This window comes from Culex pipiens, chromosome 1 (genome assembly GCF_016801865.2).
Source record: "Culex pipiens pallens isolate TS chromosome 1, TS_CPP_V2, whole genome shotgun sequence".
NCBI classification, from domain to species: Eukaryota; Metazoa; Arthropoda; class Insecta; order Diptera; family Culicidae; genus Culex; species Culex pipiens.
Genome location: NC_068937.1, coordinates 39819964 through 39843615, shown reverse-complemented (window position 1 = coordinate 39843615; position 23652 = coordinate 39819964). Strand labels below are relative to the sequence as shown.

Genomic DNA, 23652 nt, shown 5'->3' with positions numbered 1-23652 from the left:
AAGCAAAAAAGCAAAAAAGCAAAAAAGCAAAAAAGCAAAAAAGCAAAAAAGCAAAAAAGCAAAAAAGCAAAAAGCAAAAAAGCAAAAAAGCAAAAAAGCAAAAAAGCAAAAAGCAAAAAAGCAAAAAAGCAAAAAAGCAAAAAAGCAAAAAATTAAAAAAGCAAAAAAGCAAAAACAGCAAAAAAGCAAAAAAGCAAAAAAGCAAAAAAGGAAAAAAGCAAAAAAGCAAAAAAGCAAAAAAGCAAAAAAGCAAAAAAGCAAAAAAGCAAAAAAGCAAAAAAGCAAAAAAGCAAAAAAGCAAAAAAGCAAAAAAGCAAAAAAGCAAAAAAGCAAAAAAGCAAAAAAGCAAAAAAGCAAAAAGCAAAAAAGCAAAAAAGCAAAAAAGCAAAAAAGCAAAAAAGCAAAAAAGCAAAAAAGCAAAAAAGCAAAAAAGCAAAAAAGCAAAAAAGCAAAAAAGCAAAAAAGCAAAAAAGCAAAAAAGCAAAAAAGCAAAAAAGCAAAAAAGCAAAAAAGCAAAAAAGCAAAAAAGCAAAAAAGCAAAAAAGCAAAAAAGCAAAAAAGCAAAAAAGCAAAAAAAGCAAAAAAGCAAAAAAGCAAAAAATTAAAAAAGCAAAAAAGCAAAAACAGCAAAAAAGCAAAAAAGCAAAAAAGCAAAAAAGGAAAAAAGCAAAAAAGCAAAAAAGCAAAAAAGCAAAAAAGCAAAAAAGCAAAAAAGCAAAAAAGCAAAAAAGCAAAAAAGCAAAAAAGCAAAAAAGCAAAAAAGCAAAAAAGCAAAAAAGCAAAAAAGCAAAAAAGCAAAAAAGCAAAAAAGCAAAAAAGCAAAAAAGCAAAAAAGCAAAAAAGCAAAAAAGCAAAAAAGCAAAAAAGCAAAAAAGCAAAAAAGCAAAAAAGCAAAAAAGCAAAAAAGCAAAAAAGCAAAAAAGCAAAAAAGCAAAAAAGCAAAAAAGCAAAAAAGCAAAAAAGCAAAAAAGCAAAAAAGCAAAAACAGCAAAAACAGCAAAAAAGCAAAAAAGTAAAAGAGCAAAAAAGCAAAAAAGCAAAAAAGCAAAAAAGCAAAAAAGCAAAAAAGCAAAAAAGCAAAAAAGCAAAAAAGCAAAAAAGCAAAAAAGCAAAAAAGCAAAAAAGCAAAAAAGCAAAAAAGCAAAAAAGCAAAAAAGCAAAAAAGCAAAAAAGCAAAAAAGCAAAAAAGCAAAAAAGCAAAAAAGCAAAAAAGCAAAAAAGCAAAAAAGCAAAAAAGCAAAAAAGCAAAAAAGCAAAAAAGCAAAAAAGCAAAAAATTAAAAAAGCAAAAAAGCAAAAAAGCAAAAACAGCAAAACAGCAAAAAAGCAAAAAAGCAAAAAAGCAAAAAAGCAAAAAAGCAAAAAAGCAAAAAAGCAAAAAAGCAAAAAAGCAAAAAAGCAAAAAAGCAAAAAAGCAAAAAAGCAAAAAGCAAAAAAGCAAAAAAGCAAAAAAGCAAAAAAGCAAAAAAGCAAAAAAGCAAAAAAGCAAAAAAGCAAAAAAGCAAAAAAGCAAAAAAGCAAAAAAAGCAAAAAAGCAAAAAAGCAAAAAAGCAAAAAAGCAAAAAAGCAAAAAAGCAAAAAAGCAAAAAAGCAAAAAAGCAAAAAAGCAAAAAAGCAAAAAAAAAAGCAAAAAAGCAAAAAAGCAAAAAAGCAAAAAAGCAAAAAAGCAAAAAAGCAAAAAAGCAAAAAAGCAAAAAAGCAAAAAAGCAAAAAAGCAAAAAAGCAAAAAAGCAAAAAAGCAAAAAAGCAAAAAAGCAAAAAAGCATAAAAGCAAAAAAGCAAAAAAAAAAAGCAAAAAAGCAAAAAAGCAATGAAGCAAGGGCCCTTTTTATTATGATGACGAACAGTTTCACCTTTACTCACTAAATTCATCATGTGACCATAATCTATTTCCCGAATCTACTCGAGACTAATATTTCTTTCCCAAAGACGTGACGCAAACCTTTTGCACTTTCCCAGAAGAAAACTTCACTCCACTGAAATCGTTTTCCACCTCCTCCTCTATCGTGTCGCCATCTTCGTCTTGGTCGTTGTCGCGTACTCCCTTCCTTGGATAGTACATGATGTGGTCTAATTTTCTGTACCACCACCCCTTTCCCCTTCTCATCCCCGATGGTCAAAATTTATAGGCCACCACCACCTTCTCACCAGCAGACCAAGACCGAACCAAACCGCGCCAACATATTAGTATCTAGATAATCGTGAAGCGATTATAAACTCCCATTCCTTCAAGCGCGCAGTTTCTCAGACTTTCAGCAAAAATGCCCTCGTAAAAGTCTGGACCGAAAAACTTGTTCCATTATCTCAACTATGTGTAACAGAGTGTGTGTTCTTGTGTACGTGCAATGCACTTTCCGAATCTTTCTTCCTGTTGCCGCCCCTTAGACTTTGCCTCGTCCCGTCGACTTTGTCGTGGTCGTTTTGATCGTCATCACACCGCCGTGTGTAAGTTATGGGAAGTTCCTTCCCCTTTCCCCACTTGGTTAGAGTGAGGTGCTTCGATTCTGACTTGAATGCTAACACTTTTCTTTTTTTCAATTAGTGATCAAACATAAACCTTCATAAAAATTAAAAATATCATAAACAGTTGTGATCATTAACGACGCCAACCAGGTCAATATACAGATTTCGTTGAAAACGGGAAGGAATGTTAGTAACCACCATCTCCAACCCTACTACGGTGAAAATGTTTGGCAGGCAAGTGGAGAAGAAGTTACACCTATCTCCATCAGGCTCTAGCTAAGAACACTGACTGGTGCGAATGAAGCGCGTTCATAAAGCCGCGCATCGTGTAATACCGTTCTCCAAGACCTAGATCTTGGCCATCTTACAATATTGCCTCGTTAACGAGATGCCACCGAAATGGTACCGTTTAGAGGGCAAAATTCATAAAATGATAAATTGTTTGATAATAAATCAGTATTTTCAAAACCTGCCAACAGAATACAGTCCGGTCTCAAGTATCCGAAGGTCTTGTAACTTTATTACTTCGAAAATTGAATCACGAAAAAAATCGTTGTCTTATTATTGATTGCCGAGCTTAAATAATGACCAATAAACTACTTGAAAGTTATTTAGAATTTTTTAATTCCAAAATTGCGGTCAAAATAGCTTTGATAAAATACTAAAAATGTGGATTTTGTCAAGGGATTTGTAATTAAGTAGGCAATCAACCATTTAAATTTGGCTAAATCAAATTTGAGGTAAATGCAAGAAAAAATTGAATTCGAAACACAGTCCAACAAGATTTTGTCTCTGAGACGAGTATATGTGTTTCAAGTAGAATTTCGCCTGCTGAATCCGAATCCGGGTCCAGAATTGCTCCAAATGGTCCCAATTTTGAGACACACCCGTTTGAAATGTTAGTTTAGGCCAAAATTAGCTACTTTGTCGACTATTTTACAAAAGAACTATTAAATAAACAACTAAACCAATACATGTATCTTACAGTTCACGTTTTCCCCTTTCTGAAACACCCCTGGTTTTTAAAATTTGATTGTTTCTACGCATATTTATAGCCATTTTAAAATTATATTTTCAGTTGGTTCTCATTCAAGTTTTCCCAACTTGCATGCAAGTCAAAATGCTGCCCAAAAACCCCACAATTTTATAATGTCGATATCTCAGCAACTAATGGTCCGATTTTCAATGTTAAAACATAAAACATTCGTAAAAAATTCCGATCTTTTCAAAAACAAAATTTTCAAAAAAAATCAAGACTAACATTTTAAAAGGCCGTAATATTGAATGTTTGGGTGGCTATATCTTGAAAACGGAGCCGTTTATCAAAAATCTGTACTTTTCGATTGCAAATTAAATTTAACATAAAAAATAAGTCAAATTTTGTTTTGTATGAAATTTCGATTTTTTCCAAAAATTACTGCCTTTTCAAAAATTCATAACAGGGCGGCAGATTTTTTGACCATACTTCTCTATGGCTCAAAAAATGGGGTTTTTTTGTCCTCTAAAACTTATCAAAAATTCTCGTAAATAAAAAACTACGTGTTTTGGGAATTTGAGTAATTGTAAAAAAAATTATAAAGAATTCGGCAATTTTTTTTCCGTGTACCTTTTTTTCTCAATAGTCCTCAACAATACCTACAACTTTGCCCAAGACGCCAAATTGATCAGAAAATTCATTCATTCAGCTGTTTAAATTTTTACGTACCATTTTTGTATGGACAGCTGCCAAAATTGTATGGAGACTTGTATGGGTGAACCAATGGCACAAAATAGCTTCTTTGGTCATAGGGAAGGTCCCACAAAGTTTGAGCCAAATAAAAAAATACAACAAATAAAAATGGTCGATATCGGCCGATTTCAAAGAGAATTGCTCATAAAATAGATTTTATTTTGAAAAAATCATCGAAAACTCTATATTTGATAAAAAAAAACCTGACCTTTTTGAAAATAATCGAATGATGGGAATGGATTCAGCAGACAAAAATACAATAAATATGATCAATTAGACTGACGAGACATCGACATTTAGTCATATCTGAGTCATAATTTAGCTTAAAATAGATTTTATTTAAAAAAATTACAGAAAATTCAATTTTTACTTAAAAAGCTGACCTTTTTGAAAAAATCTAATGATAGGAATGGATTCCGCAGACAAAATTACATGAAATATGATCAATTAGATTACCGAGACATACTTATTTAACGTTCTGCAAAGCATTTTTGATTTTTATTATTGATATCCCAGCATTTTGACTTGCATGCAAGTTGGAAAAACTTGAATGAGAACCAACTGAAAATATAATTTTAAAATGGCTATAAATATGCGTAGAAACAATCAAATTTTAAAAACCAGGGGTGTTTCAGAAAGGGGAAAACGTGAACTATAAGATACATGTATTGGTTTAGTTGTTTATTTAATAGTTTTTTTGTAAAATAGTCGACAAAGTAGCTAATTTTGGCCTAAACTAACATTTCAAACGGGTGTATCTCAAAATTGGGACCATTTGGAGTAATTCTGGACCCGGATTCGGATTCAGCAGGCAAAATTCTACATGGAACACATATACTCGTCTCAGAGACAAGAAACATTTGTTTTTTTGTTGAACTGTGTAATCGAATCACGAACAAAAATTTGTTTTTAGTTATTTTTATTTTCTTGTTTTATACATCGAATTCGAGTTCCCATTTTAGTCGAATTTGAATAGTTGATTGCTTATTAAATAATAAAATGCATTTTTTCAATATTTCTTCACCAATATAAAGCAGTTGAGCGTAATGTAGGGGACATACTTAAGCTCGACAACTTAAATTAAGACAGTGAAGTGAAATTTGTCCGAGGCCTTCGGATAATCGAGTCTGGACTGTACTTTCTTTATGACCAAATAGGTTATTTTTTCAAATTCGTTCAGTTTGAATGAAAATCATGGCATGAAAATCGTTTTAAAATATTCAAAAACCGGTGTCCTTCAGAAAGTTTTTTTTTCTGTTCGATTTTGTGTCTTGGGCACCAAAATTACCATCTTCAAAATGGTTAAAAATCATTTCCCGGATAAAAAATTACCATTTGATTACCATATTGGATCATACAATTACACTTTGAGAAATGGTAACTATTTGTGAAATCGTTTTTACAAATTCCCAAAATTAAAATTTAACTATATTAAACTATTTGTGAACTGTTTGTTTTAAGGTTACTTTTTGCCAAATAGTACTTAAACCATTTCTTAACCATACAACAAACAGTTTTTAGACGAAAATAGTACTGAGTTTTTTAAGGTTACCATTGCTAACCACCGTTATGCCAGATGGTTAAACCATTTGAGAGATAGTAAAAATTCATGCCAACCATATATATACCATTTCTAAAATAGTAGTCAAACATTTTAGGAAATGGTAGTAACAATATAGTTTAAAGTTCAATTACCATATGAGAAAAAGTTTTGACATGGTACTTTTTTATGCGGGTTGTCAGTTAAAAATATCAAAATTATTTGAAACCGTCAAGCATGAAGACAAAAAAATACTAAATTCTATACATGAGATGAACTCATGCCAAATATGATCCCCCTACGACAAAGGGAAGTGGGGTAAAACGGGCCTTGAAGTTTGAGGTCCAAAAAACATAACGCATCTTAAAATTGCTCGCATTTTCGTAAAACTTCATCAATTTAAACTCTCTTAGATGCATTCAAAAGGTCTTTTGAAGCACTTCAAAATGTGCCATAGACATCCAGGATTGGTTTGACTTTTCTCATAGCTTTTGCAAATTACTGTTAAAAAATCATTTTTTTAAAACCTTAATATTATTTTGCAACAGCCTCCAACACCCATACTCTTATAGGTCAAAAGGGGGGATTTCATGGACTATAAGCCTACGGTATTAACTTTTTGGTCAATTGCAGTTTTTCTCATAGTTTTATGATTTTTCTATAACAAACATTTTACAACGTTAGTTTTTGCCCTGTAGGCCACCATAGCGGCACTTTTTGGTGTCAATTTTGTCATATTCGAAATCCTCGGAAAGTTTCACGTAAATTTGTAGTATTGGAGTTTTTGATTTGATTGGAAAAAAGCCATTTAGAATGAATTAAAAAAAATTTTATAACAATCTGTTGGATAAGGCGTAAAACAGATATTCGCCTACTTGATACAGCATTTGACGTATTGATCACAGGGTGAATAAGATTTATTTCTTTTCCGAAAATGTTTTATTTAGTTATTTTTCAAATCAAATTAATAACCTTTTCCGTACTTTTTTCAAAAATCTCATAAAAAATCAACTCTCAACAGCGACTCCTAAACCTTAATCAATTTGGGTAAAAATTGGAACGGAACGGAATCGACGTAACACCTTATAATGTGGCCCTCTTAAACCTTGTGGTTTCGTCAACGGATCCACAGGCGTGTATCGTTCTTTTTGCGACAAGACTCCGCCTCCCGGGTCTGCTAAGTGTGAAGGTATGGGCACGGGGAGAGGGCACCGAATACCTATATTTATACTTAGCATTTTTGCGTCCGCCTCGGGATTCGAACCGGCGACCTCTGGATTGTGAGTCCAGTGCGCGGTCCGTTTGATCCACACAGGAACAGATGCTGAATTCCGCCTAATTTCTCACTTTTCTTGCCACCCTAATATCTTAAAAAACAAATCCTAGAGATTCCTGACGTAAAATTAGATAATTTTATGCCGAATTATTCAGAAAAAAAGTTAAATTCCATGCACTGTCGAAAAAAAATTGGGGTTGAAGGTTAAAAATGTTATGGTTGGATATTACCTCATTTCGGTGTAAATTTTCTTAAAATAATTTAAATATCAAAACATAAATTTAACAGAATCTAATGATTAGTTGTACCAGTTCCTGATGTAGTTTTTTTTAACTACATTTCATGAAAGATTTTTTTTGTAAAAATGTGTAATTTTACATCAGGGCCTGTAAAAATGTTCATCAGTTAAGTTGAATTGATTTTTTTTCGCATTTTTTATTAGGTGAAATCACCCAACATTTTCAACCTTTCAAAATTAAACTTTTTCTCGGTGTTGAAAACGATGAAAATTTTATCATTTATCATACAACAAAACATTTGTGATTTTTTGTTAAAAATTTGTGTAATTTTACATGAGTAAATGGTAAAATTTTGATCGTTTTCAACCCAAAATTCTTCCAAAATTAAATTTTTACACTGTGTAGAAAACGATAGAAATTTTACAATTTTTTACAACAAAAATTTGGTGATTCTTAGTTTAAAAATTATGCAATTTTACGTGAGGAAATTGTTAAATTTCAATAATTATTTTTTGAACTTCACTTTTCTATACAACAATTTTGGTAAAATTTCATTTAAAAAGATTTAAAATAAAATTTTCAAAAACCAAAAAAATCGACAATTTATGATTAAATTGTGAAGTGTGAATTTTAAATAATACTTGGGTAATTCTCTACCAACTCACACAAAATCGGGAAAAGTTGCCCCGACCCCTCTTCGATTTGCGTGAAACTTTGGTCTTAGGGGTAACTTTTGTCCCTGATCACGAATCCGAGGTCCGTTTTTTGATATCTCGTGACGGAGGGGCGGTACGACCCCTTCCATTTTTGAACATGCGAAAAAAGAGGTGTTTTTCAATAATTTGCAGCCTGAAACGGTGATGAGATAGAAATTTGGTGTCAAAGGGACTTTTATGTGAAATTAGACGCCCGATTTGATGGCGTACTCAGAATTCCGAAAAAACGTATTTTTCATCGAAAAAAACACTAAAAAAGTTTTAAAAATTCTCCCATTTTCTGTTACTAGACTGTAAATTTTTTTGGATTATGTCATTTTATGGGAAATTTAATGTACTTTCCGAATCTACATTGACCCAGAAGGGTCATTTTTTCATTTAGAACAAAATTTTTCATTTTAAAATTTCGTGTTTTTTTCTAACTTTGCAGGGTTATTTTTTAGAGTGTAACAATGTTCTACAAAGTTGTAGAGCAGACAATTACAAAAATTTGGATATATAGACATAAGGGGTTTGCTTATAAACATCACGAGTTATCGCGATTTTACGAAAAAAAAAATTTGAAAAAGTTAATTTTTGCGAAAATGGGAGAATTTTTAAAACTTTTTTAGTGTTTTTTTTCGATGAAAAATACGTTTTTTTTCGGAATTCTGAGTACGCCATCAAATCGGGCGTCTAATTTTACATAAAAGTCCCTTTGACACCAAATTTCTATCTCATCACCGTTTCAGGCTGCAAATTATTGAAAAACACCTCTTTTTTCGTCACGAGATATCAAAAAACGGACCTCGGATTCGTGATCAGGGACAAAAGTTACCCCTTAGGACAAAGTTTCACGCAAATCGAAGAGGGGTCGGGGCAAATGCTGTGTGAGTTGGAGGAGAATTAACAACATACTAAAGATTTTAACTTCAGAATGTTTTCACTCGTAAGGACGAACCAATGACTATAGAGGAGCTTAGAGAATGGATGAATAAATATTCATTTAAAATTAAACAAGTAAAACAAGCCTAATTTTGAAAGGATGAAACATCTGAAGATTGAATAATGTATCGATGTTATTTCAAATCAATTTAGGAGGGATAAAGATGTAAGTTTACACATTTTTTGCTGACAACATTTCTTGATGTCATTTTACCATGATTGTTGTTTACTGTCTATTGCAAAACAAGATAAAAATAGTTGTCTAGCCCATTTAAGAGTGTCAAACCGGTTCGCTACATTATCTCATTTTGCGAAACTTGTGCAGCATCTTAAGCCAAAAACGCTGCCCTGCTGATGCTGCAACAGATATTGCTCCGATGTGATCCGGAAAACTATGCTGGGCTATTAACGGGTGGCGGCACGGATCTGATGCGCACTAAAAACAGAAGCGCCGATGGTTCCAACACCCAAATGCAATTAAATTCCGGAACGGGGAACTTGGGAAGGGTGGTTGAAAGTCGGAAAGGGAAAATCCGTTTCATTCAGTAGTAATCGAGAAGGAGAGTGGGTAAAAGTTTCCTTGAATGAGTGTGCGGAAATTTATTGTAATACTTTTGAGGGGGGCAGGGATGCATTGGAATTTTGGGAATGTTACTTGTTTTTGATGAATTTTTGGGGGTTTATTGCAGTTAATGATGATTGTGTTTGGAGAAGTTCAGAATGTGTCTGAGAAGTTTATTTTTGGAGTCTAATCTTGAAAATACTTGTCAGGCCTTACATCTTGAAGAATATTTGTTGTATTCGAGGAACACTACGTGATACTAGGGAAGAGTTAAACTAAACACGTAACGTTAAATTTATTTCAGCACATTGCTGTAGAACTTTGCTATGGAACGTGCTGTATTTTTAAGAACATTAATTCCATTTTTCAGCTTAAACATAATTCAGTGTTTGGATGTCACGCTACATTTCGAGTGCTTTGCTAACTTTTTTTTCAATTGACTTTCAGAATGAGTCACACAGAATAATCCCATCAAATCAACTCTAGGAATCGATTCACTCTATTAACACTTTTTAAGGCACAGTTACGATCGTAAATTTTACTGCCTTTTCAGCTCACCCACGAACTTTTCGATTTTGCACATCGATTTGTGTGTGGCTTGTTCCTGTTTAAATTCATGAATAAAATTACCCCCCTCTTATTTCATCCGTTCCAATCAATCGTCACTCGCATGCACCCGCACCCACTCACGCACGACCCCCGTTCCAATCGCAAATACAGCAGACTATTTGAAATTCATCGGTAGCCGTATTGATTTCGCCCGAAAATTGCCAATTTGCAAATTGAAATGAATTGATTTATTTTGTTGGCGTTTTTTTTTCTCGGTCCCATTCACACAAAGTCGATGGGAAACCGCAAAGTTACAATGTTCGAAGAGGGATTTAAAATATTTTGTTTTGGGAATAAGAGGAAATTGAGGTTAGGGATAAAATAATAAATGTCAAAAAAGGCACTTACTTACCCCTTCCGGCGTCCGTGCGGTAGGAAGGTTCGTCCGGATCGTGCCGCTGCGGATCCGGTGCCGTATTCTGTGGATGGACCATACTGATGACCCGTGGGATTTCTGGTGGAAGAAAACGAAGAAATTTTTATTTTTCTGTGATTTGTTTGAAAATTCCCTTAAAACACAAATCAAATAGTGCGTTACGTAATTAAGGAATGTTCCCACGATCAACTGTCAACCAAAATACTCACTTATGCAGGGGGCAATGTGTGACCGACTTTGCTGGTAACCTCGGGCACATCGATTGCAGGTCAGTCCGGTGACGCCGTCCTTGCAGGGACACTGGCCAGTTGTGTGGTTACACGTTTTTCCCGAGGATCCGATCGGATGACAGTCGCATGCTGTGAATTAGAAGAAGTTGTTAAGAAAATTATAATCTGTAAGAAATTTTTTATTTTTTAAATTGGTTTTTCAGTTTGAGTTCAACAGAAAATAGTTTACACTCAAACCCCTATGGTTTGACACCAGCTGTTGTCAAACGAATGGAGTCACTTTTTAGATTGACACCCCTTTTACACGGAGTTCACGCACACCATCAAACTTTTGTTTTGATAGTGTGCGTGAGCGCCGTGTAAAAAGTGACAGTTTGTCACTTTTTAGTTTGACTTTGACCAACCAACGGGGTGCAAACTAAAAAAGTGTCAAACGAAAAAGTGACCAACCACCGGGGATTGAGTGTATTCATAATCCACAAAAGTCATATTTTTTAAAGAGAAATGTTCAGTGTTGCCAGTTTTCGGTGACGTTTTATGTTTTTGCTCCGCGTTTTTTCGCTTATTCTTTAAGAATTTGAAAAATATTGTTTCTAATGGAATTTTAGTTAATTATAGTGCATTAGTTTGGTCGGTCTTTACGTTTTGTGAGTGATTTGTTGTAGTGCTGACGGTGTCTTGCCGTTTTACGGACTGTTCCGGTTGGAAATCCGGTTTCTTATTGCCAAAGTTCCGTGGACATGACTATTTTTGCATGTAGCTGCTGTAAGGTGTGCTTTTGGTGTGTTATTGAATTTTACAAGAGGGAGCAAATTCAACTCCGGTGTCCGAGAATACGCGGTTCGAAAATTTTGAAAAAATGTTCGTGTTGTTGTGTTCTTTGAATGAACGATAGTGCTAGAGCTTGGTACGGTTGTGATGGGTTCCTGCGATGTTCTTGAAGATTTTATGATGACCTGTAACATCCGACGGGAGCCATCAATTGCGGTTGACATTTTCAAGCTACAACGTCCTTATCTTTTTGGTCAAGTCCAATGCGACTGTAATCGGTGCCGGTTTGACGGATGATTCTGCTTTTCGGGTGAGAAACTTCCAATTGGAAATATGGAGCAGCCGTAGCTGACTGGTTACGGTGTTCGCTTTGTAAGCGAATGATCCTGAGTTTGATTCCCATCTTCTCCAAATGAGAAAGTTCAGGAAATATGAATTTTTGAAACACTAAACATGAACAAAAAATCAAAGTCGGGGTTCGATCCCCCGTCCTTTGGATTGGTAGAATTAGGAATACTATTACTACAAACTATATACGTGCTGGGTCTTTGTCCATTTGACAAGGACTCGGAAGTTCTAAATAACGTTTGAATCCGATTGACGCAAACGTTCTTTAGAGCGGGGCTTGTCGATTCATGCTGAGGTACCTCGCGCACGGCTAGCCTGCGTAGAAATGGGTCACAGAAGCTCGGCAGAGCTAACACTTGCCAAATGCCTATGCGAGTTATTTGCATGCATGGAATGTAAAATCTAAAATACATGGAAACAACTCAATTTGTAAGAAGTGACCGCGTGGTCCCGTTTGGTTGGTTGCACACACACACGCACATGTTCAGTGTTGCCAGTTTTCTTGATTTTTTTTATGGTTTTGTTTCAAAATAGTGTTAAGCTGCAAAAAAAGAGTTCGCTGTCAAATTTCATATCCCTTTACACATTTGAGCAGAGTTGCCAGCCCGTCTTTAAATCAAACGTCAACAGCGCACGGCTTTAAATATTCCAAATCGCCACATTATCCCACCAATCTGAGCGGATAATTATAATTAATTCCATCGCACCGGTTTCTAATTTAATTGCTTGTTCAAGCCACTGAGGCAGCCAAAACCAAACCCAGCCAGCACATCTGTCTGGCTGTCATCGTTCGTCGGAAATTTAGCCCGGAATGGCACACAACAAAAACATCGCCGCCCGGTAAACAAAAACAACGACGAAAACCGATTAAATTCATCACATCCGATATCATGTCACGCTTACTGTCAAACGAGGGGGTGTAGTTAAGGCGGCGGAGCTGAACCGCGGTTTAACCCTTGCCGCACTAAAAGTTTTCTGAAAAGAAAGACTGACATCACGTGATGTCGCTGACATCAGTTGATATCGACCAAGTTAGAACGTGTCCTTTGTAAGTACAAAAGAAAAACACAAACTTCTGCTGATGTCTTAAATGAGATCACTGAAATCAGCCGATGGCGACAAACTGAGGATTCGGCTATCAACTGATGTCGGCAAAATAAGACTTCAGATATCAGCTGATGTCATCAAACAGAGGATTCAGACATCAACTGATTAGATTTCAATTGATGTCGACGAAATAAGATTTTTGACTTCAGCTGATGACAACAAACTGATGATTCAGATTCCAATTGATGTCGACGAAAGGAGATTTTTGACATCAGTTGATGTCGACAAACTGATGGTTCAGACATCAGCTGATGTCGACGAAATCAATTGATGAACCAAGGGTCTCCCCAGCAGACAAAAAAACGAACTGCAGTGATTAATTCCAATCATCGTTCCGTCTCCTTCTCTCGCTCTCCCACGCCTTCATCACCTCCTCTTCTCTTGTTGAGAGATTATTCTTTTCGGCATCCCTTCTCATTCTTTTTTTCTTTTCTCACTTTACCCTTTTTCCATTCATTTCTTTTGTGCTGCGCTCTTAAGCACCTTGAAGAGGCGTAGCCAGCAGCGGCCCCTTCGCTTCTAATGATCCAAATTCGTAATGCATGCAGCCAATTAAACGGATTAAATTTAATTCAATTTGATCCCGACACCCTGGATCGGGCATTGTCATCGGTGCCGGTCTTTTGCTACTATTTAAACGGAATGAAAGCGACCGTTTCGGAAGTTTGGTACACTTCTTTCCGCCTAACTAGCTTAGACTACGGTGGAACGTCGTTGGTTTGACACTGTCACTTTTATCGACATGTCAAATCAGCAAGTTGTCAAACTAACAGCGTGTGACTGTAGCAACAAAGTTTTGAAAAAAAAACAAACTTTGTACTTCTCCAATACTTGTCTAGTGTACCGAACGGAACTTCGTACTTGCAGCGGTAACGAGGAACTCAGAGGGGTCGAGTCGAGAAAGGGAGAGATAATCTTCTTTGCTTCCCGTTTTTGGGCATTTTTGCTGATGTGTTAATTAAATATTTATAAGTGAATTTGAAAGAGAGGAATAGCCGGCGGACCTTCTGCCGATGATGGCCGGAGTGGGATCGACCGATTAGGGCTAATGGCTGAGAAATTGGAATGGTACAACACTTGAAGGAAGGTATTGAAGCTTGAAGAATCGATATTTTTTAAGTTAGAAAAAATGAATCTTGTTCGAAAGCTTTAAAAATTTCAAGTTTACAGTTGGTTGAGTTTTAAGTTCGACTTCTGAATGCATATTTTGACATAAAAAACCTCAAAAGCTGTAAATTTAATTAGGATTTGGAAAAAAACTTGTTACTTGCAATTTAGCAAAGTCATAAAAAAGTTTTAAAATTCTGTATTCGTAATCGTATTCGAGTGTGCGTGAACGAGAAAAAGAGAAGGGGTGATAGAAAGAGAAAGCTCTTGCTGACAATCACAAGATAAAAGAAAAAAAAACTTACAAGCAATAGTGTCGGTCACTATACCCTCTGATATTTTGGTGCAGGAATCATCAAATGATAGTTTTTTCTATCACTCGATTTTCGTTGAGATTATTTACATTGTTTTGACAAAAAAACAAAAAGGTGCATTTGGTTTAACATGAAATAATCCTCTAATCATCTAGTATTCCAATCATAATACTAAACTATTTTGACAGGAGTGGTGGCGTGGATCGCTACTCCACCACTCCTGTCAAAAATGACAATACACTCAAACCCCGATGGTTTGACACCAACTGTTGTCAAACGAACGGGGTCACTTTTTAGTTTGACACCCCTTTTACACGGAGTTTACACACACTATCAAACGTTTGTTGTGATAGTGCGCGTGAGCGCCGTGTAAAAAGTGACAGTTCGTCACTTTTTAGTTTGACTTTGACCGACCAACGGTGTACAAACTAAAAAAGTGTCAAAAGAAAAAGTGACCAACCACAATCATCAGCACTATTTGTTTACAATCTGGCATAAGCTGTTTATAGCATCGACTTTGCTTGCGCTCTGTTTGAAAGCTTGCCAATTTGACAAATTGATTGTTTGACAGGAAGCTTGTAAAACTTGCTATATAGGTCAACATTGTGGATTTAGCTGGTAGCTGGATTTTCTGACATCTTCTCACGGTCATTGAAAACAGTCGTGGATAGTTCCCAATTGGTGTGAAAATGTTCAATTCATAGAAAAAATATATATTAAAATTTTGGTTTTTATCACTTCTCCGACATCAGGGATGATTGTTTGAACATGCTCGCAAATTTTTTATTCGGTCATTTTTAACCACATGATCACCCCTAATACTGGCTCGATGCCGCCATCATGCAACCACGTGCTCCGTTTGTTTGTCAACAAAGCTGCAGCTGGAGGGTAAGACGAAGTGAGGGGAGAGGTTTTGACATTTTCGTGCCCGCATCTAACCCGCCGCCTATTTCGACGGTCGTTTCCAACGAGCGAGTCCAGTAAAGAACTGATCGTACAATATCTACACATTAAAAAAAGTGGTAATTCAGCTGCGTGTAAACTATAAAAGCACTTATTCTGGATTTCAAAATCACAAAAAAAAAACAGAATATTTGTCTTCCAGTACCTAAGTAAAATTTATCCGTCAATCCTAATCCAAACTCCTCAAATGCAAAATGACACATCACAGCCGTCACCGATCGTTATGGACCCAAACGGGTCACTTAATCCGTCCAGCCTCTCTCCCCGGTGGTGAATGCAAAATCCATTTGTCTCGAAGCTTCATCCATCACATTACTGTTCCGTCTCACGGCTGTCTCGTCGTCAGAGCCCCGTGTGACATCCAGACGGCGGGCAACATCTCCATTCCCTGCAACTCCCACCACGGACTGTCACAGAACACTAGATGTGAGCGTGCACCTGTCATTTTGTACACGCCTAACGAAAATGATCAATTAAAATTAAAATTAATTAATTCGAAAAATAAAAAAAAAATACTTTCTGCTCTTTTCAATAAAAAATCTAACGTTTTGAAAGGGCTTAAAACACTTATTTTTAACATTTAATTTTCAAATATCTTTTTTTAAGTTGGCAGCACTGCCAAATAAATATTAACAAGCATTTGTTATAGCAAAAAATATGGCATCTTTGGCCACCATAATCAAAACCATATCTAAAACGAAATCTTTCAAAATTTTATTTTGCTCAATTCTATGTTTAACGTGAAATTGAAATAGAAAAATGTTAGTGTGCCTATATTTCCTCTAATTCTTCTCATCAATACCTACAATTTTGACGAAGACACCAAATCTATCAGAAAACACGTTTTCAAAACGATTGGTTTTATAGTTTGATGGAATTGGATAACTATTTGAAGATTTGTATGGAATCAAACAAAAATGCTTCTTTTTTCAAAAAAGTTTAAACAAAGTTTACATTGTATTTTGTCTGTTACTCAATGGTTCGCTGTTGTCTCTCACGGCTCATCAGCATCTCTCCCAGCGCCCTGGACACAAAGACCGGAGGCTGGCTGGCAAAACGAGCGATGATTTATGGGTTCGCGCGGTTGATACCTACTCCAGAATTTCGCGTTCGTCGAAGTTGGGTTAGTTTCGGACCCGGTATAGTTCTGACGGATGACCAGTCCGGGCTATCCGGAGGAGTTTGGTTGGGAAAAGAAAAATGATTTAATGGTAATTTGATAGTAAACGACGTGTTATGATTAATTTATATGGCGAGCGGAGGTTGTAATATTTTTAGTGATTTATCATAACACTCTTGGGCGGACGATGGCCGGTGGCCAATCTCGAGTGACTGAGTGACTTGTTGGCTATGAGACGTATGCCAAGAAGGAGCCGATTGTGGTGGGCGGTCCTGGCATGTCGAAGAAAACGCGGACAGATACGATGGCCGGTGGGGATGATTTGAGATAATGGCTGTATATTTTGGAGGTTTGAAAACAAGCCATACATAACACTTTCTTTATGTTCTTTATGATATTGCATCAAGCCAGTTTTGTTTTGTTTTTGTGAAGGATCGATTATCGAAATTTATGGGAATTTCCTACGGGGAGCACGTACATCGATAATTCGACTTCATTCACTATCTAAATAACCTGTCAATTTTTATTACGAAAGTATCGTAGAAACCGTTCAATTTTATTGCATGCCAACAATAAAACCAATACCTTTCCGTTGTAATCTAACCCTAGAATTAAAATATCCCTAACAACTTCATCGAAAACAACTGTCCTCCCATTTCAACCAACTAAAATCCTTTAGTTTAACCTGACCTCAGCCATGTTTCCCTCGGGGCGTAACACCACCAGAACCAGAACTTTCCAGCCATCCATTTGCTGAAACAGGACATTTTCCCCATCAGCCAAAAACCAAAAAAAGGACACACAAAAAAACGAACATTAGCCACGACCAGACAATTGCTTCCCATCATCTGTCGGTCGTTTGTATTTGGTCAGAGTCTGGCAGCACTGCAATCTAAATTCCCAGTGCGCCCATATTGGCCAAAAGTGTGGCACGCCGTCGTATCGTATCGGTGCTGGGTTTTCCATGTGAGTGTTATTTTTTCCGCTGCTCGATTGGCCAACAGTACAGGGGGAAAAAAATCAAAAGAACCTGCTAACCCATCTCGGAGCTTTGAAAAAGAAAAAAAAACACGATGGCTCGTGAGGACCAATTTTCGAACCACCACGTGGCCACCATTGCGGCGAGCTGAAGCAGATAAGTGTTAACACGGAGAGTTTGAGGTAGAAAAAGATGAGCTTGGTGCGAATATTTTGAAAAATCTAAATATAATAAATATAATGTCTTCGGCAAAGCTATAGGTATGGATAAGGACTACACTGAAAAAAATGATACACGGTAAAAAAATTGGTGATTTTTTAGTGGTTACTTTTTGCCACTAAAGCTCGATTTGCAAGCACTATTTTTTGTGTTTTAAGGGGCATCAAGTGCCAAATTTTAAGAAATTTCCATGCTGTGCAAAAAATCTTCGACCGAGTTATGGTTTTTTTAATCAATACTATTTTTTTTCTAAAAATCGAAATATTTGTCTCAAAAACTTTTCAACTTCATTTTTCGATGTAAAATCAAAAAATACTTCAGTTAAATTTTGATAAAGTGTACCGTTTTCAAGTTGAAGCCAGTTTTAGGAAACTTTTTTGAAAACAGTCGCAGTTATCCAATTTTTAAATTTAGAGCATACGTTTGCCACCTTTAAAAAACATATTTTTGGAAAGCTGATATATTTTGCCTTTTTTAACCTTGTTGATACGACCCTTAGTTGCTGAGATATTGCCATGCAAAGGTTTAAAAACAGGATAATTGATGTTTTCTAAGTATCACCCAAAACAACCCACCATTTTCTAATGTCGATATCTCAGCAACTAATGGTCCGATTTACAATGTTAAAAAATGAAACATTTGTGAAATTTTCCGATCTTTTCGATAACAATATTTACAAAAATTTTAAATCAAGACTAAGATTTTAAAAGGGCGTTGTATTGAAATTTTTGCGACCAATATTTCGATTTTTTTTTGCAAAAATCAGTATTGATTAAAAACATCAATCAGTCAAAGATTTTTTGTCCGTTCTGAATTTTTTTTTGAAAAGTTGGCATTTGATGTCCCCTAAAACATATTAGAAAATATAAAAATTATTTTTTTTTGCTGGTCAAGTTTTAGTTTCAGTGTAGTCCTTATTCATACCTACAACTTTGCCAAATACACCAAATCGATCATAAAATTTCTTCAAAAGATACAGATTTTTTTAAATTTTCATATATCATTTTTGTATGAACAATTATCAAATTTGTATGGAAAATTATATGGACAATCTAATGATGCAAAATGGCTTCTTTGGGCATACCAAAAGCACCAAAAAAGTTTTAGCCGGATTAAAAAATACAAAAAAAATCGAATGACCGAAATCTCAGAGAATTGCTCTTGTACCAGCCTAATTTATTTACTCACTATTACCGTAAACTGGGGTCAATCGGGACACATGGGGCGAATCGGGACAGCAGTTTTAATAATGTTGGAGCACTAAATATTGATTTTTCTGGTTGGTTTCGGTTAGAACAGACTCAGGCCAACAAAATGTGTACATCCATTTCCAAATTTAAAAGCTTTAAGTGCTCTAAAAACTGCTGTCCCTATTCAGACTGTAGTCCCGATGCACCCCAGATTACGGTACTTTATTTTTAAAATGCCGTTGCAAATATTTTTTTAAAGTTTATGCCCCTTGTTCAAAATCGACCAGAAAAATTAGAGGGTATTTTTTTTTCACTAACATCAAAACTTTAATGGAAATAGAGGTAAAAAAAGTTCAAGATGGTATGTCAGAGACATAACCGAAAGACATAGGACCAAACAATTTGAATGTGTTTTTGGATTGCTAGTGAAATCTGAAATATTTTATTTTGTTTCATAGATTTGTCGGCAAAATTGTCATAAATGTTCTCCCAAGGTGAACCTTCTATGAGGGCACCGGCAACTCCAGGATGTGGCCACTACGGTCGAAATGTCAATTTTCATGTTCAGTATCAAAAACCATGAATTTTGATATCCATATTGCCACAACTCGTATGGTTCTGTTAAAGACCCTCCGGGCCCCGGGGAAACCTGCTTTGAGATCACCGGTCACTCAAGGTTGTGGCCACTACTGTCGGAATGTCAATTTTCATGTACAATATCAAAAACCATGAATTTTGATACCAATATGCCACAACTCGTATGGTTCTGTAAAAAGTCCTCCGGGCCCCGGGGGAACCTGCTTTAAGGGCACCGGCCACTCCAGGTTGTGGCCACTACTGTCGAAATGGCCATTATTATGTTCAGTATAAAAAACCATGAATTTTGATACCCATATTGCCACAACTCGTATGTTTCTGTAAATGTCCCCCCAGGCCCCGGGGGAACCTTCTTTGAGGGCACCGGCCACTCCAGGTTGTGGCCACTACTGTCGAAATGGCCATTATGTTCAGTATAAAAAACCATGAATTTTGATACCCATATTGCCACAACTCGTATGTTTCTGTAAATGTCCCCCCAGGCCCCGAAGGAACCTTCTTTGAGGGCACCGGCCACTACAGTCGAAATGGCCATTATTATGTTCAGTATCAAAAATAATGAATTTTGATACCCATATTGCCACAACTCGTATGTTTCTGTAAATGTCCCCCCAGGCCCCGGGGGAACCTTCTTTGAGGACACCGGCCACTCCAGGTTGTGGCCACTACTGTCAAAATGGCCATTATTATGTTCAGTATCAAAAACCATGAATTTTGATACCCATATTGCCACAACTCGTATGTTTCTGTAAATGTCCCCCCACGCCCCGAGGGAACCTTCTTTGAGGGCACCGGCCACTCCAGGTAGTGGCGACTACTGTCGAAATGGCCATTATTATGTTCAGTATCAAAAACCATGAATTTTGATACCCATATTGCCACAACTCGTATGTTTCTGTAAATGTCCCCCCACGCCCCGAGGGAACCTTCTTTGAGGGCACCGGCCACTCCAGGTAGTGGCGACTACTGTCGAAATGGCCATTATTATGTTCAGTATCAAAAACCATGAATTTTGATACCCATATTGCCACAACTCGTATGTTTCTGTAAATGTCCCCCCAGGCCCCGGAGGAACCTTCTTTGAGGGCACCGGCCACTCCAGGTTGTGGCCACTACTGTCGAAATGGCCATTATTATGTTCAGTATCAAAAACCATGAATTTTGATACCCATATTGCCACAACTCGTATGTTTCTGTAAATGTCCCCCCAGGCCCCGGGGGAACCTTCTTTGAGGACACCGGCCACTCCAGGTTGTGGCCACTACTGTCAAAATGGCCATTATTATGTTCAGTATCAAAAACCATGAATTTTGATACCCATATTGCCACAACTCGTATGTTTCTGTAAATGTCCCCCCAGGCCCCGGAGGAACCTTCTTTGAGGGCACCGGCCACTCCAGGTTGTGGCCACTACTGTCGAAATGGCCATTATTATGTTCAGTATAAAAAACCATGAATTTTGATACCCATATTGCCACAACTCGTATGTTTCTGTAAATGTCCCCCCAGGCCCCGGGGGAACCTTCTTTGAGGGCACCGGCCACTTCTGGTTTTGGCCACAACTGTCGAATTGGCCATTTTTCATGAGAACCGCCGCATCATAGCGACTTCCACGCCGTCCGCTTCGCTCGAATTTCCTCCTTCTGCTGCCGGTGGTTCTTCCTTCTGGTTGCTGGTCCTCTTCTTCTATTGGCCGCTGCTGCTGCTGCTCCGCGCCGGCCCGACGTGCACAGTTCGAGTGCTCGTTCCAAAGTGACTTGCTTTTGCGAAATTTTCTGCTTAAATAGCGGCACAGCCGGAGAACGGCACAAAAGAGGCGCGGTCTCGAATGCATACGCTCGCTCTGATTGGTCATCTGTCCGATTTGTACTGAAAAATTACTCATTTTGATTGCATGTTTTAAGTGCTTTAACTATGTTTAGTCAGACTATCTATGTAGTTAAACAATAGCTGAAGTCTTCCTCTTTCGATTGGTGGTCCAACCATCTGGATTGATTCACAGGGAAAAAAGATATAAGCGTTCAAAATGTCCCCTTTTTTAACGCTTAAAAGTGACGCTTTGGATCGAATTTCTGAACTGGCCCCCCAATATAGTAAGTAAAGACATAGTCCTATGTCAAAATTTAATGCATTTTCCTGAAAAAAATTGAATGCATTTTTTCCTGCGTCATCTTTGGCTTGTTTGGGCCCGTTTGAAAATATTTTAAATTTTGATAACATTTCGTATTACAGAATCGCAAAAAGTTTATCACAAATTATACAAAAAATATTACAAATCATGAATTTCATTTTAATGTAATTGTAGTATATGAAGTATAGAATTCGCAATTCGCAAAAGCCATTAGGTTCAATTATGGAAAACACAACAAAACTGTACTTAAATTAAATTGCAAACAATAGAAATAAATTGATGAACTAAAAATCTAGCATGATTGATCGAAATTCACAGCTAAATTTAGGATTTTTAAGTAATTCGACTCCAAAATCATTAATTAAGAAATACTTTATAAATTATGCAATTTAAATAATTGGACTTTTTTCCAATGAGGTTTTACAACTTTCAATACATTTTAAATAATTTTTCAATAATTAATGATTATATGGTCCGCTTAGTAGAGTTTTCCTGTCATAAAATGTTTTTTTTTTTTTTTTCGTTTAATCGTAAACCTATTCTTTAGACAAATTGAACAAAGTGCTTTCAAAAATTCACAATGTTAATGATATTTGTACTTTACAAGCTGTTATATATATAATTTTCAATTCTGTATCAAAAATTGGTGCGACACAAGAAAATGCGTTGCAAAATTTCAATTCCGTAGTAAAACTACTTACTGGCTTGACGTTTGTATTGAAAATATTTATATAGAAAAAAAAACTGCTATTTTTATCGTAATTAGCTGCATGGGTGTTGAATAAAGAGAATGCGTAACGTGATTTTCGAATGGTCCCACATTGTTTACATCTACAAAGTAGCAGGCTGTTAAAGCACAAGCATAACTTTTTGTTCTTTCTGATAAATGAGCTGTTTTATAATCAGATGTACCGTAAACCAGGGTGACTTTGATAGGATTTCAATTTGTTTTTGAAATATTTTCCAACAGGTAAGGTTTTTCTCAAGATTATTATTTTTAAAACATGTACTGGGGTAGGCGACACAAAGTCTATGCACTATTTTGGAAAAAAGTTTTTTCTTAATAGTGTTTAGAAAAATAGTTACGTTAAAAATTCTTATTTCAAATTCCGGGGTGACTTTGATAGTCATAGTTTTTCTTGTTAAAATCATATTTAAGATGTTCAAACTTTTTTTATACGTTATATGTACCTTTACTAAAGTAGCTGATATAATTTTTAAAGAAAAAAAGCAATGTTTATATTTAGTTAACTATGTTCATACGCTTTTTAACAAAATACATTTAAATTTAAGGTAAAATTGTTAAAAAAACGGAATATTGACTGAAAGTTGTAAAAACTAGTTTTGTATATAAAATAATCGATTTATATTGCATTTTATACTGAATTCGAAGTACGAATCACGAGTTTTCACATTTTACATAAAATTTGTTCAACTAAAATAGCTTATAAATTTGGAGATTTTTTTTTATTGTGTTTCAAAACTACTTATTATTTATTATTTACAAACTTATTTAACCTTCTCCTAGTGGAAAATTGTCCAAAGAATCCGAAAATGCATGCCGTTTTCCGATTCAAAATCATGTTCATTGAGAAAATCATGACACTTTTAGAAGTTTAAAATAATGACTTTCATCAACATTTTCTTAACTAGAGTTAACCAACTTTTAAAACTTTTCAAAATTTCATGAAAAGTTCTCTTTGAGGTACTTTGAACACTTCTTTACCACGGTCAGTATGATTTTAAACCATTCCACAGTGGGCGAAATGGAACCCAAAATCGGACTTAATTGAACGCGGCTGGTTCCCTGGTATGAATAATAGTGTTTCTTATGTAAAAAAAATCCGGGGAATCGATTGGTGATGGTTTCATCCACCACACGAAACGGCAAAGGGTCCATTTTGCCCCAATTCCCCATTTTTTCACATTTTTTCTTGAAAATCGGTCTGTATTTAGAGCGGAGGCTTTATGCGGCCTTCCAAAATGCACTTAACTTATGTGAAAATGTCCCAGGAATCCAGTAAAAATAACCACTTGCACCGCAAAAATCATCTAGGGTCCATTTAACCCCAATTCCGCTATAAAAGCATTTTTGGCCGTTTTCAAATGTTAGGTCAGATTTTAAAAATCTGAAAATATTTTA

General features: G+C 35.9%; 1 protein-coding gene across 2 annotated transcripts in view; it reads right to left on the bottom strand.

Annotated features, from left to right (window-relative positions):
* LOC120419105 (netrin-B) overlaps positions 1-23652 on the bottom strand; it is a 174315-nt gene that overhangs the window by 15502 nt on the left and 135161 nt on the right. The window contains exons 3-4 of one of the 2 annotated variants that reach the window (XM_052711495.1): positions 10643-10792; positions 10406-10511 (exon numbers count right to left, since the gene is read on the bottom strand). In XM_052711495.1, coding sequence (XP_052567455.1) covers positions 10406-10511; positions 10643-10792 — 256 coding nt within the window. The remainder of the gene's footprint in view (positions 1-10405; positions 10512-10642; positions 10793-23652) is intronic. The other variant, XM_052711492.1, reaches the window with a different exon arrangement.